We start from the raw sequence: 18,155 nt of genomic DNA, 5'->3' as shown, positions 1-18,155 counted from the left end.
AAAGTGAACCATTAGCATGTTACCATCTCGATCCCACAAGATAGATTGTAATGATGCAATAGGTTGCTTTTCTAGAATTTTAATATTCTATTACTGAAACTCAAAGCATGATGATTGATATACATATATTATTTACTCTTACTCATAGGTTCAATACCTATCCTTATTTCTAATAACATGCCACTTCTGAATGGATCAAACTTTAATGACTGGCACGAAGGACTTATTTATTACCTTGTTGCCATGGATTATGATTATACCTTGCGTAATGAGACTCCTGCTGCTCTTACTAATGAGAGCACTGATGATGAGGTTACATTACATAATTGGTGGGAGCGTTCCAATCGTCTTTGCCTTTTATATATCAAGAAGACGATTAATAAGACTATCAAAAGCTCCATACCAACTTCTGAAAATGCAAAGGAATACCTAATCAATGTAGAGAACCGTTTTGCTACTGCTGATAAATCTTTGGCTGGGACTTTGATGACCAAACTAGTAACAATGAAGTATACTGGTACTAATGGGATAGGGGACCATATCTCTGAAATGGCAAGTATCTGTGCATAACTAAAACCCCTCGAATTGATAATGAATGAAGGTTTCCTTGTCCAAATCATTCTGACTTCACTTCCTCCTCGTTTTGGAGCATTCAAGATTCACTACAATACAAATAAAGATAAGTGGACTTTGAATGAACTTCAGAGTATGTGCGTCCAATAGGAAAGGAGATTGAATGACGAGGGAGGCCAGGAGGTCAATTTTGTATCCAACCAGAATAAAAAGAAGAGAGAAAATTTTAAAAAGAACAATACATCAAAGAAAGCCTCCAATCCAAAGTCTGATGACAAGGAAAAGAAAACTGACAAGTTGAAGTGTTTCTTCTGTAAGAAAGTAGGACACCTTCAGAAAGACTGTCAGAAATGCAAGACTTGGTTTGAAAAGAAGGGTAATTATTCTATCCTAGTATGTTTTCAAACCAATCTTGTTGATGTTCCTTATAATACTTAGTGGATTAATTCAGGAGCAACTGTTCATATTTCTAATTCTATACAGGGCTTTCTTACAACCCGGAAACCAAATCAAAGTGAGAGTGTCGTCTACATGGAAAACCGACAAGAGTCTGAAGTTCGATCCATCGGCACTTATAGACTCATTTTGGACACCGGATTCCAGTTGGACCTTATGGATACTCTTTATGTTCCTTCTATTTCTAGAAATTTAGTTTCATTATCGAGACTTGATTGTGAAGGTTTTAAGTTTAATTTTGGTGATAAGGTTGTAAACGTTTTTAAAGACACCAATCTAGTTTGCATTGGATATTTATGTGAGTCTTTATAAACTTAATTTGGATTCTAATTTTTCTAAATCCATTCTTGCACTGCATGTGAATGTTGGATCAAAGCGTAAATCCAACAATGATGATTCCTCATCCCTATGGCATAGACGTTTAGGTTATATTTCTAGACCTAGAATGGAGAGGTTAGTGAAGCATCAAATGTTGTCAAATCTAGGCTTCACTGATTTCACCACTTGTATAGATTGTATCAAAGGTAAGCAATCTAAGACAAATAAAGTTGCTGCCAAAAGGACCAATTCACTTCTGGAATTAATACACACTGACATTTGTGGCCATTCTGATCCTTGTATAACTGGTGAAAAATATTTCATCGCCTTCATTGATGATTACTAACGATATTGTTATGTCTACTTATTAAAAGAAAAAATTGATGCTTTAAATGCTTTTGAAGTGTTCTGTGCTGAAGTAAAAAATAAGTTAAACAGAAATATTAAAACTGTAAGATCTGATAGAGGGGGTGAATATTATGGTAGACATACTGATGTAGGGCAAAGTGAAGGACCATTTACCCGATTTCTTAAGTTGAAGGGTATAATGCCTGAATAGACAACTCCTGGTACACCTGAACAAAATGGGGTTGCAGAAAGACGCAATCGTACCATCACAGATATGGTACGTAGCATGATGAGCAACTCCTCATTGCCTGAATTCTTGTGAAGCGAAGCATTAAAAACAACTGTGTATATCTTGAATCGGGTTCCTAGTAAGTCAGTTCCTAAAACTCCTTACGAGTTATGGAATGGAAAGAGACCTAGTTTGGGGCATTTACATGTATGGGGCTGTCCTGCTAAAGCTAGATTGTACAATCCACATGAAAGAAAACTTGACCCTAAAACCATAAGTTGTTACTTTATTGGTTATTGTCAGTGGTCAAAGGGTTACAGGTTTTATGCACCAACACACAGTACCAGAATTGTGGAAACTCGAACTGCTAGATTCTTAGAGGATGATAACATTAGTGGGACTGAGAAACCACGTAATGTGCTATTTGAAGAACATCAAATTTCTTTACCGACTTATGTACAAAATGATAACATTCTTGTTCCACGGGTGACTGTTCATAATGATCTAGTGGAACAACAAACTATAAAAGATGTACATATTCATCATGATGATGTTGTCCCATAAGTAACTATTGAAAATGATCCTATGGAACAACAAACTATTGAAGATGTATCACTCCATGATGTAGTTACCACTGATAATACTATGAATGTTTCTCAACTGAAAATTCAAGGAAGACCTTAGAGGGTTCGAAGGTCTGCTATTTCTGATGACTATATAGTATATCTCCAAGAATCAGAGTTTGATATTGGAATCAAGAATGACCCATTAACCTTTTCACAGGTCATAAACGATAATGATTCTCTTAAATGGGTAGATGCCATGAAAGATGAGATGAAGTCCATGAGTGACAATGATGTTTGGGATCTCGTTCAATTACCAACGGGCTTTAAGGCTATTGGTTGTAAATGGATATTTAAAACCAAACGCGACTCGAAGGATAATATTGAGAGACATAAAGCTAGACTAGTTGCAAAGGGATTCACTCAGAAAGAGGGCATTGATTACCATGAAACCTTCTCTCCTGTCTCTAAGAAGGATTCTCTGAGAATCATATTGGCATTAGTAGCTCATTATGATCTAGAGCTTCACCAAATGGATGTGAAAACTGCATTCTTGAATGTGGATTTAGATGAGGAAGTCTACATGAACCAACCAGAGGGATTTAGTGATCAAGGAAAAGAAAATCTAGTGTGCAAACTTAAGAAATCCATATACGGACTTAAACAAGCTTCCAGACAGTGGTATATTAAATTTAACCATATCATTGTTTCTTTCGGATTTGTTGATAACATCTTTGATAGGTGTATATATCTGAAACTTAGTGGAAGTAAGTTTATATTTCTGGTCTTATATGTGGATGATATTTTACTTGCTAGTAATGATTTTGGTTTGTTGAGTGATACAAAGACCTTTCTTTCTAAGAACTTTGAAATGAAAGACATGGGTTTAGCTTCTTTCGTTATCGGCATTGAGATATTTCGTGATAGATCTCGTCAGATACTTGGGCTATCACAGAAAACCTATATTAACAAAGTTTTGGAAAGATATGGCATGATGAATTGCAAATCAGGTGTTTCCCCCATTATCAAAGGAGATAAGTTCAGTCTAAATCAATGCCCAAAGAATGATCTGAAAAGAGCACAAATGAAGGATATTCCCTCTTCTTCCGCAATAGGGAGTCTTATGTATGCAATGATTTATACTCATTCAGACATCAGTTTTGCTGTTGGTATGTTAGTCATATATGTGAGTAATCCTGGCATGGATCATTGGGTTGCAGCAAAGAAGGTGATGAGGTATTTAAAGGGGACTAGGGAGTACATGCTTACTTACAAAGCATCTGATCGGTTAGAAGTGATCGGATATTCAGACTCTGATTATGTAAGATGCCTTGACAGTAGGAAATCTACATCAGGATACATATTTCTACTTGCTGGTGGGACGATTTCTTGGAAGTCCAAGAAACAGACTTGTGTCTCTACTTCTACTATGGAAGTAGAGTTTGTGGCATGCTTTGAGGTCACATATATGACAATTTGGTTACGGAACTTTGTCTCAGGACTTCGGGTTGTCGACATCATTTCGAAGCCGCTGAGAATGTATTGTGACAATGTTGCTGCCGTATATTACTCCAAGAATGATAAGCATTCAAGTAGAGTAAAGCATATTGGAGTAAAATACAATTTTGTGAAGGAATCAGTTCAGAAACAAGGAGTGTCTATTACACACATCAAGACAAGTCTGATGATTGCTGATCCTATGACCAAGGCATTAACGCCTAAACACTTTACAGATCTTGTAATGGACATGGTTTTATGTAAAGTTTGATGTAATGGTCATATTATGTTAGACATTTTTACTTATTTATTTAAATGATCATAATATTTGTTGTTTTTGAATATTTCTCACTTTATTATCATGTGTACATATTTTATTTAATATATGTGAGATATTATGTTGGACCATTTACTTATAGACTTTTCTAGTCTATTCCCTACTTTTGTACCTGTTTGAATGAAGTTATTAGTGTTGTGACTATGGAAGGGAGTATGTCGTTATATGATGTATAATGGTCATGATCCACATTAGTAGTTTTGTTCAAATATGGTAGTATGATTGTGATGACATAAAGTTGATGCGTTTACTTTCAAATACTGCAGTATGATGTTAGAATCCAAATTATGTTTGAGATTATAATTATGTGGTCATATGGTTCAAGTGGGAGATTGTAAGAATATTCTTTAGAATATTCTCTATTATTGTCCCACATACCAATTAGGTTATTGATCGTTACTAATCTTATAGAATTGGATTCTAAATAGGAAATCCACTCCTCGTCAAATTAGGGAAAATAGTCCTACCTTATTTGCACACCTTGATGGGAGGGTGCAAAATTTTACATAATAGGACTCTAGGTCCTCCTCCTACTCTAACGTCAATCTCATTATTGGTTCCATCACCAAGAAAGCATTAAGGGAGCTAGTGAGAGAAACCTAGAAGATCCATTGTGTTCGTGATTGGGATTGCAGGAATAAAGATACAGGAAGAATATAATGGCGGTAAATTCTTCACAGTCGATGGTGAACGGTATGCGTCGACCCTTATAGTTTAATTTTGTAATTCAATGATTGTATGATAAGATCCTATTTGTTGTTATTAATAAGAATAACATCCTTCATCTCTAGTAAGGAAAACCAAATCTATAGTACACACTAAACTTCCTAACTGATTAACCAACAGACACTCATTAACATCGATCCGGACTCAAAACGGAATGGACAAGGACTTTTAGATTGGACCGATAAGAATAACCATGTATGTCATCGAATCAGGGATGGGTTGTTAATCAGATCGGTCACTCCACTCCCAAGGCGTGGTAGAGCATAGCAGAGCAGAGCAGATCAGTTCAAATGATAGTGATGAGCATAAAAAATTAAAGTTAAAACAAAAGACAGCGACATGAGAAGTTGAGGACGACCATTGATACATAGATCACTTCATCTATTACGGTAGATCAGTAAGGAATAGATGGGGTTAGCATAAAATCGGTCGTGATGAAGGAATCATTAATAGCTAGACTAGATTAAGTACCGTTAATGCCGATCTTGATCTTGTCAGAACCTTAAAAAAAAAAAAAAAAAAAAAATCGAGAGAAAAAAAAAATTAGACAAGAACAGGATTAAAGCATTTGTAGAACATCGATTCATGAAGAAAAAAAAAGCAGTTCAGACTTGAGAGAGATTGGATTACTCTTTACCCATGATGATCTTAAAAGAGATTTACAGAAACGAGTGGAGCAGATAAAAATTGCAGATGAAGTAGAGATTAGGAGAAGTAGATTGGAGAAAAGGAAATGGTACAAGGACGTTATTTAAAGAAAGTGAAAGAAAGAAAAGTAAAGGTAAGGTTTATGGCGGATTTTAGAAATCCAGTTCTGGTTTTGGTCAGAGAAAGCGGCTTTTGGGAATTCGGAGAGAAAAGCCGGTGGGTGTAGCCGTGTAGGTGATTCACATCATTAAGGTGGCCAGAAATCTTGACTGCGCCGGGAGAATACAGATAGGTTTTGTGTTTTGATCGATTAAGGAGGTGGGGGTATTTCGGAGATTATAAAAAAAGACACCCACTTAACAAAATTTATTAGCTAGTCACAGTTGATAGAATCTTTTGAATTAGGAAGAGGGAAATGAAATATTTTAAAAAACATGGGGGAACTTGATATTTAACTATAGTTTAGGGGAGGAAAGTGATAATTCCTATATTTATTTTTATGTCTATAGCATTCCAGAAATAATGCAGCAAAATGAATTTTCCCACTTGGAATGGTTGCTTGACTTAAGCCACTGTGAGGAGTAGTGTTTTTCTATGGATTGCATAAACTATTTAAATTTCTTATCATATTAAGTAATGATACATTCTACATGTAATTTTTATTCTATATTTTATAACAAAGTGTTTTTTTTTTTTTTTAATCCAAACCAAGGTTTTAAAAGCTAAGGAGTTTGACATGGAATCCATTTGAACCCAAAAAAATGGAATAAGAAATATTTCCACAATCTGATTATTTGTTATAAGTTTTTTATTCAAAAGAGTGGTTTGGATTTTTTGTTAGCTGAGCTGGAGTGCCTTGCTAAGATGGAATTCTTCATTTCCCGGAGAACGTGACCCCATTTAGGGAGTCTGAAAATATTTCTGTTGAATTTGTAGGGGTTTCCTTGGACGTTAAAAGGGTTTTGGAGATCGCCTGCCTCAATTCATTCTTGTCTAATATCACGGTTGCATGTTTGAATCGTTCCAACATCTGACGTAGGTGCAATGACTTAAAAAATTGACATGATGCCACCTCCTCGACAAATGATAGAAGAAAAAGAAAAGATGAATCGTCACCTAGGATGAGGGCCTAGGAACCATAAAGAAAAGCTGGATCCTTGTTCGGGGGAAAGAGTCGGGTTTGAAAACTCAATGTTCTCACTTGACATTCGAGTGAGGGATATGTTATTGAAATGGGAGGGTGTTAGCACCCACTCCTTTCGGTAAAATTGGTCTTTCTACTAGACGCTAGAGTTTGTAGGTTCTCCCAAACATATATGTCCTAAACCCACATGTATGTCTATGTTCGGCTAATTACTGTACACTACAACATCATTAAACCACACTCACGCTTCCATTAATTACAGTTATTCTAAATTCTAGAAAAAAATTATAATTGTTCCAAATTATGAATATGTTAATAAATTCTTGGTTATGTAAACTTAACCATGCTTAAATATATTAGCTATCATGCTTACGTACACCCTAGACATGATTGTTAACAAATCACATCTAACTGAACAAGTGATTAACATGCTAATGTAATCATCCATAATCATGATTATCTAATAAACTAATATTCATCCAACCAATTATACCTTAACATGTTTATCTAATACCAAGCTAATTAATTATATAGTTATCCCAAATCATGTTTATCTAATATCAAGCTAACTAATTAAACATATATTTTTTTGGAATTAACTAAGGTGTCCGGGCCAGCTTATGCGCACCTCAATTATTCCTCGGGGAGACTAGCACAGCAACCCACTTCCATGGTCTCACTAATTAAACATATTCATGTTTATCTAATACTAAATTATATTATATTAAATTATGTTTCACTACACTATACTATGTTGTATTACATCAATTACATTATGCTATACTATATTATACTATACTCGTATAGTATAGTATAGTATACTATACTCGTATAGTATAGTATAGTATACTATACTCGTATAGTATAGTATAGTATAGTATACTATACTACACCCCATTTCATTACGCTACTTTAAACTAAGAAGAAGGGAGAAGGAAACATACCTAATCTCGACCTTGGAATACGATCGAAAGGGGAGGGTCCATTCGCTCCAAAACACAAACCTTTGAACCTCTTGGTCTCCCTGTAGCAACCCCAAACTTGGGATAAGGGTATGGTCACACCCTCACGGACGACGATTAAATGATCAAGAAATACTACAACTCATAAAAAATCTAACCCATAATACCCTTCATTAAAAATTAAATGTTTTCTAATATTGCATAGAGTTCCACTATATCAGAGTGTCAGGATCTTCCCTTAGTGGCAATACTTATAAATCAACTCTCTTAAAACTGTAAATTTCCTATGAAAAATATAAAACATCCATTAATTATAAGAAAATCAAACAATTATTAGCTGACAAGTGTAATATTCATCCACATGGCTAGTTCCTTCTCGGTCTTATTGCTTTGATCTTTATCTGTAATAGGGTAAGCTCGATAGCTCAGTAAGAGAAACCTCCTCAGGTATACTTACATCAGCACATATAGCAATAAATATTATAATATCTATATTTATACCATTCTACATGTGTATGTCAAGTAATGCATACTATTGTTATAAAACAGTGATCCTCCAATGATCAATCATATTATGCGCACAATATCTCAACACTGTGCACTCATCGTTTCTTCCCTCACTAGGTGAGGTACACTACATCTCATTACATCATACACTCACCCCTTCTTCCCCCGCTAGGAGAGGTACGTAACCTGACCACATTCTCAATACACGGAGAGTCATAACTCATAGCTGCATGTCATTTCACAATATAGTCACAATTGTTTCATATATGCAATGTATCACCACAAACATTTATTCATCTTATAATAATAACCTAAATCACAACATCCCATTTTACAATTCAAATGCAAAGCTTTCATAATACATGGACAAATAGTCTTCAAGGCTATCGTCATGGCATTTATCATACCAATATAGTAAGTAATACATATAGGCATTTATCATACAACCGGTGAGGATAACTAGGCCAGTCCAACTCACCTCGAGTTTTCTTATCCGTTACAAATTCTAAAAGTCCGATAGCAGTTGTACATTGGAGATGTCCTACATAGGGTAACATCATAATTAATAAGTTTTTCCATTGTCCAAGCTTACTTGACCCTTATAGCAATCCACATGTCATAATAGTAACTTAGTAAGTCCTCTAATTTACCCTCATTTGTATTAGCACCCATTTACATTGCATTTTGACAGTTTACTCTCACAAGGCTACACATCCTTTGCCTTCTTGTTTCATTGAAGGTCTTATTAATTTGTGCTGATGCTTATTCCATACTAAATTCCATTATAGAATCATATTATTATTTAGTTAACATTCTTTAATTTATCTCAAGAAAATACTGGGTTCAAAATTTCTGAGGACATATATTGTGAGTAACCCAAAATCTTATGTTACAAGACTTCCTACCTCTACTCTATTTGAAATAAAACTTTACAAGGTTCTTTTGTAGATTATGATGGTTAAATACAAAATAATGAAGCCTTGAATCGAACTATAAATTGGTCTTTAACTCTCCTAAAGTTCAATAAAGAAAAGTTTGTTTAGAAGAAATTGATTTAGGTAAACTTAGGGAAATGACCATAACTTTTTGTACATAACTTGAAACCACTTGCTTCCAAAGTTAAAAATTTGATCTTTATAGTCCTACAACTTTCTTGAAGGAAGTTGTCTCAAAAACACACTGTAAGAGTTTCATAATTTGGCTTGAAATCGATGTGTTTGCACAAGTCGTGCACATAATACAAGTTTAAGTAGTCTTAGGAAAACGAACATAACTTCTCTGATACAAGTCGGAATGACTTGCTTCCAAGTCCATAGGTTCAAAGATTCATACTACTATAACTTTTATATTCAAATTATGTTTAGAAACACACTGGAAAGACCTTAAATATCATTTTGAAGATGAGATATATGTTTATAGGAAGATTCTAGAAAAACAAAATTTTCAAGCTTTTTTTCTTCTCCTCACCAATCCCATCTTCAATCCCATTAAGCAAATACATATTGTAAAATTCAAACAGAAATAAAAGGTAACTAAATCTCCTACCTTAAATGAGATCTCAACCCTCTACTTGTTTCCCCACTTAGATCTCCACTCTTCTAATTCCAATTCCTTCATGCATTCACAAAATAAGAACACAATAAGTATGTGAGATCAATAATTTTATGAAAAATAATGAAGGGTATAAGACATAAAACACCTATCAAGGTGGGGGGTTTCTATATGGACAACCTACCTTCTCCCACTTTTTCTCTTCTCTCTTAATTCTTTCAAAATCTCTCACATGCATGGTAAATAGATACTCCCACCTTGGTAGTGCTCCAAGCGTCAAAACTATGTATAGAAAAGTTCCTACACTTGTACTCTTTCCTTATCTTGATTCTTCTCCCTCCATCCTGCTTCTCTTTGATTTCCTTAGTCCTCTCTCTATCTCTCTCTCTCTCTCTCTCTCTCTCTCTCTCTCTCTCACACACACACACACACACACACATAGAGTACAGCAAAACATAACCTGGTGATAGAGAACAAAATATGAGCTTTTCTTTCTTCTATTCACAAGAAATTAAACATGAAAGGTCTATTTTACCCCTCACTGTTTTCCACTAAAGCCAATGAAAATTCTTGTATTTTGCTTAGACTTGGGTACCCTTAAATGTTATTTTTTTTACTTACAACCCTCTAACTTTTGTAATATTGCAACTCATCCCATATGGGGAAAATGACAATAATACTCCTATCCACCTATTTCTTTACCGGTAGGGTTCACTGCATGTCATTGTCATGTCACTATTTATGATACCATTGAATAGTATATTTAATACGAATCGGTCATTTTATACCCTCCTTATGTCCAATTATTTATACCAATGGGTTAGGCATCAAGATTATTAGGAATTGCTCTACGAATATTCTTAGTTTGTCTCAAGAGACTTATATAAAGAAGATCCTTGAACGATTCCACAGGGATAAGTCTAAACCCATTGACACTCCTGTGGATAAGTCTTGTGTTTTGAGCCTTGACCAGTGCCCTAAGACTGATGAAGAGAAGAATCAAATATTCAAAGTAGCCTATGATGCAGCGATAGGCAATCTGACGTACGCGATGATGTGCACGCTTCCAGATATATGTTTTGCAGTTGGCATGGTTAGTTGTTACCAAAGTAATCTAGGATCATGCCATTGACTAGTAGTCAAAAGAATCTTTTGATACTTTCATGGGACCACTAATCTTACCCTCACCTACGGTGGTTCAAATTTGAGATTGAGAGGCTACAGTGATACGGAATAGGCTAGTGACAAAGATGAGCGCAACTTTACTTCGGGATATACATTTGTCCTAGGAGGTGGAGTTGTATCTTGGAGTAGCAAGAAGCATACATGCATCACCCTATCCATGATGGAGTCCAAGTACATCGCGTGCTCGACGGCCATTCAGGAGACCCTTTGGTTGAGAAGGTTCCTATAGTGCCTTGGCATTACCATTCATTCAAGAGATGCGGTGCTTGTAAACTGTGATAGTATGGTAGCTTTGGCATTCGCTAGGACCCCAAGTTCCATGGGAAAGCGGAGTTGTGAAATCCCATTCCTACCCCCTTGACCACCTCTCTTAGAGCCAATGCATGGTTGCTATCTTCTTAGGACAAATGCATGGATGAAACTTGTCATCTATCATGTGCCTCTTTGTTCAAATACATGTGTGACATTTGTCATTGCATCAAGTGGTCACTCACCCTATAGATTTACTGCTTTGGCCTTAGGTTGGCTTGAAATTAACATGTGAGCCCCACTACTAACTTGTAAACTAAAATAGGTGAAAATCATTAAATTCTACACTCTCAAGGAGACTTGATCCCACAACCAAAGATTTAATAAATAACCATTCGACCATTGGACATTAAATCCCTTGCTAACATATGCATATGACAATTATTTAATGTACACACTGTTGTACACAACTTAAATTAATTACATAAGGGTAATTCTCAATTACCAATGCTATCCACACTTCACAAATCCCGCGTAATACCATCAAAAGGGAGCAATTTCGGTGTCAACCCTATAGGGTCTATCACAAAATATACTTTATTAATAAATTTTGGAACGGGGTATTACACTCCCAGCTCAGGGGAGGCCAATCTCTCTCTCTCTCTCTCTCTCTCTCTCTCTCTACACACACACACACACAAGCACACACCCACGCCCTAGAAGGAAGGATATCTCACGATATCTCCCGGGATATGCAGGATATGTGGAGCTCCTATAATTGAGACATCCTCCCGATTCACTCTCCTAATATAACTCTTGTCATATACAGACTTCTACTAGCACTAGGAAGACCGGCATATTGATACTCTCTTTGTTGCCGCCATCCCGCAACTATAAATACCTAGGTAAACCATCCATTTTGGGATTTGACACTTTTCCATTCTTACTGAAATTTCTGTTTGCAGGAAGATCTAATTTAGGCGTCAAAGAGTCCCCCGTTGGATCAGCCCAATGTTCACTCTTATGTTTTCTTCTCTGTGCAGCTTCTACAGATCACCTAGGATGATTTCTTGCCACAACATGCAATTAGCTACTATCAAAACAAAGCTTCCTTGGAATAGAATGCCACAAGCCCACCCTGACACTTTTAACTCAAAGAGTATATCCAGTACGCGCATATTAAAATAGGATAATGAAAGAAGGGTAAAGATGGAAGGCACCTTGGAGTTACACAAATGATATCTGAAGATAAACATTAGAAGAATGGTCAATGTAACTTGGGAATAGATTTAAACCAGAAATCCAATGTGATATATTTGAAACGACAGATATAGGATTAGGTTTAATATTGGATGAAAAGACTTGATTCCTTTGAGACGTTGGAGGATGCCTCTGGCCTTTGGAGCTAACATATCCCATAAAAACCCAAAGCTCATAGAAGCAAAACAAAACAAACATTGAAATGGCAAATCAACAGCCCAACCAGCTCTAGTCATAACAATCATGCATCACAGGTAAGAATTGGATGATCCATAGGAGGCAATGTATACTACTCGATCAAAGACATAAAGGTTGGAATAGTGGGATTGTCACTATTAGGAGTTACATTTATTTTACAATTACTAACCCACTTATTTATGATTATGATGCGCAAAATCACAACAGGTAAGGGAACATCATTTTTGAAAAATACTCCTATATATTCTGTAATTGCCAAATATAATACAGTAATTATGGCAGATAAAAATAAGAGCTGAATCTTTTCAATATGGGATAGAGAGGGGGATTGAAGGATAAATTCATAAAGATTACTAATAGAGGAGGAACAGAAGTACTTTGTGCGAACCCCAAGGCCAAATATATCTTGAAACATGACATGAAAAATAAAAAGGGTGTCAAATCGATTCATCACAAAGGTTACAAAAACGGAGTTAAACCTGTCTTTAATAACAATTCCTCCATGTAAAACTTTTAAAAAAATGAACTTAAATCTAGAATGTAATTTAATTTTCATTAAACTTTTTTAGACTTTTCTGTCCCCCAATAGAAGTGCTATCACAATTACTTTTAAGTAGAAAATTACTCGAGTGGTGAAAATTTCCTCAATCCATCACCGCTCGAGATAACTGGTTATGGGTTCGAGTCTTGGCATTGCCCCACCATCGTCCATTGGTCCTGCGGAAGCACTGCTTACCATACAGGGGTCTTATCCTGGGGGCTATGATCACTACTATGGAGCACATTTGAAATATATATATATATATATATATAGATATATATAATATTTAGGTTCTCATCCGGATACAAGAGACAATACTATCAATTATTAGGAGACACTATTTTGTCTTTAATCACGAAATATTAATTTTTTCAAGCCAAGAGATTGATAGCAAGATCTCGAATCAACTTATTGATGTCATGGTATATATTAATATAAAAAAAATAATAGAAATTGGAGTTGTTGCAAAATATTAATTACAAACATGTTTATAGTTTTCAATTTTCTTTAGTGACGAAGGACAGAGAATCACATCAAGTATCATCCCATAAGAAAGCATTCTTTAGCTTCCATAATTTTAAAGTGAGTGGAATTGAAAACAAACAAGGCTTTATTTGTTTACAACTCAAAGCGGGCCAACTAATGCCATCAGCCATGGATAGTGTAATCACCCCGTCGACATTGTTTTCCTTCTGCTCAGTCCGGATAATATTATAATTTATACTGCCGGCAAAGTTTTTTTTCCGATCAATATGGAAACCTAACTACCTAAGCATAATCCTATTTGGCTTTTACTCTAATTGAATTTTTTTTTGGGTAAGCATTCTAATGGATTATTCACACCTTATTTGGTTTCTCTCCCTCTCATTATCTCATCCTTTCTTTTTCTTTGGTGTTTCCTATCCACTGTATTTAATCACAAGAACCCATTTCATATATACCGTCCATAGGGTGTGTGTACGGGAACTTCATAGAGTGTGGTTCCGTCCTCACACCATATGGACGGTGCCTCCCACACCCCATGGACCGTGTGAGATAAGGGTGAAAGTTTGGCGCTGACAACTCGAATCCACCTTGAGCCCGAACAAGGTTTGGACCAAGTTTTTTTGACCCTGAGGGAGGGTTAGGGTTGAAAAATCCAACCCAGGGTCAGGGTTGGGTCAAGCTTGGTTGAGGCCTCAGTTCGGCCCAACCTGACCCAACTCGGTTTGAAATTTAACCCTGAATTTTTATATTAGAATTTAGGACTCCTATTACTATTTCATTTTTCTATAATTTTTTAAGGTGTAAGATATGAATGGCAAAAACTATGTCAATCAAGGTTGATCCAAACATTGCAGAAGTCAAGGTCAATCCAATCCAGCCCAGCCTGACCTAACCCGACCCAATCCGGCCCTGACAGGGTCAATTAGAGCTGGGTTTGGGTTGGTATGAACCCGACGGGATTGTGCCTGAACTTGAACCCGAGAGGGTTGGGTTGGGCCTGAGTTGAATTTCAAGGACCTAGAATTGGGTTAGGTTTTAAGATACCCGGTCCAACCCGACCATATTTCACCCCTAATGTGAGATGGGTTCCTGAGGTTAACCCAATGGAGAGGATTAAAATTCATTAGGTGACCCATGGACGGTATAAACGGGTTCTTGAAGTTAACCGCAGTGGAGAGGATCCAAAATTGTTAGGTGAAGCTCAAAGAAACGTTGTTAGGAGAGGCCAAGGCACCGTTTGATAACATTTCAAGAAATGCATTTTCGCCTTTTCAGTGTCAAGAAACGACAGAAATGGAACAAAAAACATTTGACAAAATTATTCCGTTTCACCTAATTTTAGAAATAGAAATTGAAAGTTTTACTTATTTATGGTTCTAGAAACGCCCCAGATGAAACACGTTCAACTTGTTTCTGCGTTTCTGGAAACGAGTCGTCGAACAAGGACTTGCCCCCTTCTTCTCCAAGTTAGAAGTTGGAACCCAAGCTTCTTGCCCCCTTATTCTCCTTCTCCATTCCCGGAGGCCGGCGACTGAGGGCGATAGTCTTCCCATTGGTCCCTTGCTCCCTTTCTCTTCACGGTGTCTCTTCCCATTGGTTGCTGAAGGCTCCATCGAAGGCGATTGCAGCGGCGGAAGGGCAACTTACCGCTCCTCTTTCCCGGTGATCCTTCTTCTTTTCCGTATCTTCTCTGTAAGTTTTTCTCAGAGTGAAATGGATGCATCTCCTCTTCTCCGGCTACTCACCATTCGTATCTTCTCTGTGTGCGCTATTAGTCATGGCTGGATTCTGGAGCTGTAAAAACCCCAACCTCAAACTTTATGTGGTGGTGCCCTGAGGGGTGCGGATCGCAGTCTGCACTTCGTCGAGGCAGATCCTAGGTTAACTTTCTGTACAAAGCTCTGTCCTCAAGACAGAATCCCAAGGGCTGTATCGTTGATTGCGATATCAAACCTCACTTTCTTCCTCACATGGTGAGATGGGTAACAAGTCAGGTAGTTAACTACTCTCATTGGATATGATGGTGAAAAAGGTAGATAACATGATTAGGTGTGAAAAACGTTCAGAAAATAAACAAGGTTTATCAAACAATTCAAAATCCGTTTTGAATTTATGTTTTTGCCTCAGAAACGTTGACAATCGGGGACTAAAAGTTACTTTGAGATTTAGGGGGATGACTTTATTTTCTTATTGGGGGTGCTTTTTCCCAAAAGTTGTTAGGAAAGCCGAAAGTGGATAGACCTTCTGTGGATGTGGTCGTGTTTCACATCCTACTAAACAAGCTACTAAACATTCCAAGGCAAAGGCAAGGGAATATTGGTAGCTTCAATAATCAACATGGTAGTACATTCTGCTTCGTCCTCCTTTCAACCCCTCTTGAACAAAATGGGTGTCATCCCTCTACGCTCATCTTCTTTAGCTCTAGTACTACCGCATCGCATCAACATCTCATGGCTGCAAGACAGACACAATGTGGGCCAACAAAGGGCCACTTACTCACAGTGCACACCTTCGTCGTCGGCATCACAACAGAGTGAACGTCGATAAGCTCATTATCATCCAACCATTTGGGATCACCAAGTCATTGAGTCTTTGAAGAATCCTTACACAGTTAGTAGCTATTAGTCTTTGCAATTCTCTTGTAATTGTATTAGTTTACACTTTCATACTAACAACTACTACTACCTGTTTGAATAGCAGAATGAAGTCTCCCATGGCCGCTTAGAGGAGCTCAAGAAAGAAGTAAAGAAGCTGATCCGGTCCACTAAGGATCCATTGGTTCAATTGAAACTCATTGACTCAATTCGACCGTTGGGACTGGCTTACCATTTCCAGGATGAGATCAAAGAGTCCCTTCTTCATCTGGTTCATTTGGAGTGCAGTGAACCAAGTTTGATCTCTGCACTGCTACTTTAAAATTTTGAATTTTTCGAGAACATGGCTAATAAATTAGTTCAGGTAATTTACAAAAGAATGTAGATAGAACTGCTTTGCAACGAACTTGGTACGAGTTGTAAACTTGGACGTCCCAAGTTTGACTCCCTCTAGGCACCCCTTGGGTCACTCACACGGGGTGTTTAATGCTCTTTATTGCTTTCAGTGAAAGTTGAATGGTTCTCATTCAATCTCGGTATGACTTGGTCAATGTGGTTGTGGGGTTAGTATGGACCCGCGGGACTAGTCAGGCCGAAGGCCTAGATACCCGCCGTTAGCGAGAAAAAAAAAAAAAAACCGCTTTGAATTACCAGATTTTCAATTCTGTTGATATGTGATATATGCTTGGTTCACAATAGATGTGTTTAATGAATTTAAAAACAAGGATGGGAGCTTCAATGGACTGATTGAGTAACGAAGCCGATGAGGGTCTCTTGGGGTTATATGAAGCTTCATATCTTGGAATGAATGGAGAAGATGTGTTAGAGGAAGCCATGGAATTCAGCATCTCAAGTGTAAAGTCATCAATGATGACAGAACAAGTGAGACAATCTCTGGAAGTTCCATTACACTGGAGAATGATGATATTAGAAGCTAGGAACTTCATAAATATTTATGAGGAGGAGCATGGGAAGAGTAGTTCAAGAACATTGGTTGAGCTAGCGAAGCTGGATTTCAACATTGTGCAGTCAGTACACCAAAGGGAATTACTGGACCTCTCCAGGTGATTTTTTAGTTAGCTTTCATTACGTGATTTACTTTAAAATGAAGGGCGAGGTTCCTATAAAGGCAGCATCACCCCTACACTAGAGTAGGATACAGTGGGATCAAACGTGGGAAGCGTCAACAATGGGGAATTTCTGTTTTTCATGATGATGGAGCGATCATCATTTCATCTTTCTTTGTGTCTAGGTGTAGAAACCACACAACCTTCTAGGCTTCTTTTCCCTTAAAAAAATTTCATAAATTCTATTTTTTTGTCTTATTTAGTTCAAATCAAATAGATTATGACTTAGAAATGTATACTAATGAGACTTGTGTTTTATGTTTTCTTCAATAGATGGTGGAGAGACTTGGCCTTCGAAGAAGAGCTTTTATTTGTAAGGGATAAATGAGTCGTGTAATGATAGATGCCCAGTAAAATGACTCATTTGGTGGGTTGTACCCTTCCAGCTGCAGAAGATAAACATGGACCATACCTACTGGACCACCCACTGATATTCATGCATTAGCTAAGTACTCCAACCCAGGTGTGTAACCCTTGTAAAACCATCTTGTTTCCACCAAGTATGCTCTACATAGTCTTGCCCACTATGAAATATAAATGCAAATTCATTAATGTTCCACTTGTTTTTATGTAAAAAAAATTGAAAAATAATATTTCTTTTGTAAAAACTGATTTTACAGTTTATTTTAAGTAACAAAAATCATAAACTTTAATTT

At 36.8% G+C, this 18,155-nt stretch overlaps 2 protein-coding genes across 2 annotated transcripts; both read left to right on the top strand.

Annotated features, from left to right (window-relative positions):
• Positions 1–177: 177 nt before the first annotated feature.
• Positions 178–570, top strand: LOC122086825. The gene has a single exon (XM_042655775.1). It carries the CDS (start codon positions 178–180, stop codon positions 568–570), a length of 393 nt encoding a protein of 130 aa, XP_042511709.1.
• A 2,797-nt stretch (positions 571–3,367) lies between these two features.
• LOC122086824 (secreted RxLR effector protein 161-like) lies at positions 3,368–15,249 on the top strand. The gene is made up of 2 exons (XM_042655774.1): positions 3,368–4,026; positions 15,159–15,249. Exons 1-2 carry the CDS (start codon positions 3,368–3,370, stop codon positions 15,247–15,249), a joined length of 750 nt encoding a protein of 249 aa, XP_042511708.1.
• The last annotated feature ends 2,906 nt before the right edge of the window (positions 15,250–18,155 follow it).

This window comes from Macadamia integrifolia, chromosome 8, assembly GCF_013358625.1.
Source record: "Macadamia integrifolia cultivar HAES 741 chromosome 8, SCU_Mint_v3, whole genome shotgun sequence".
NCBI lineage: Eukaryota > Viridiplantae > Streptophyta > Magnoliopsida > Proteales > Proteaceae > Macadamia > Macadamia integrifolia.
This window is presented reverse-complemented; position numbering and strand designations above follow the sequence as displayed.

Coding starts and splice junctions, on each gene's coding strand:
- LOC122086825 (XM_042655775.1), top strand. CDS start 178: ATGCCACTTCTGAATGGATCAAACTTTAATGACTGGCACGAAGGACTT.
- LOC122086824 (XM_042655774.1), top strand. CDS start 3,368: ATGGGTTTAGCTTCTTTCGTTATCGGCATTGAGATATTTCGTGATAGA. Junction 4,027..15,158: donor ATTTCGAAGCCGCTGAGAAT/GTATTGTGACAA, acceptor TTATGGTTCTAG/AAACGCCCCAGATGAAACAC.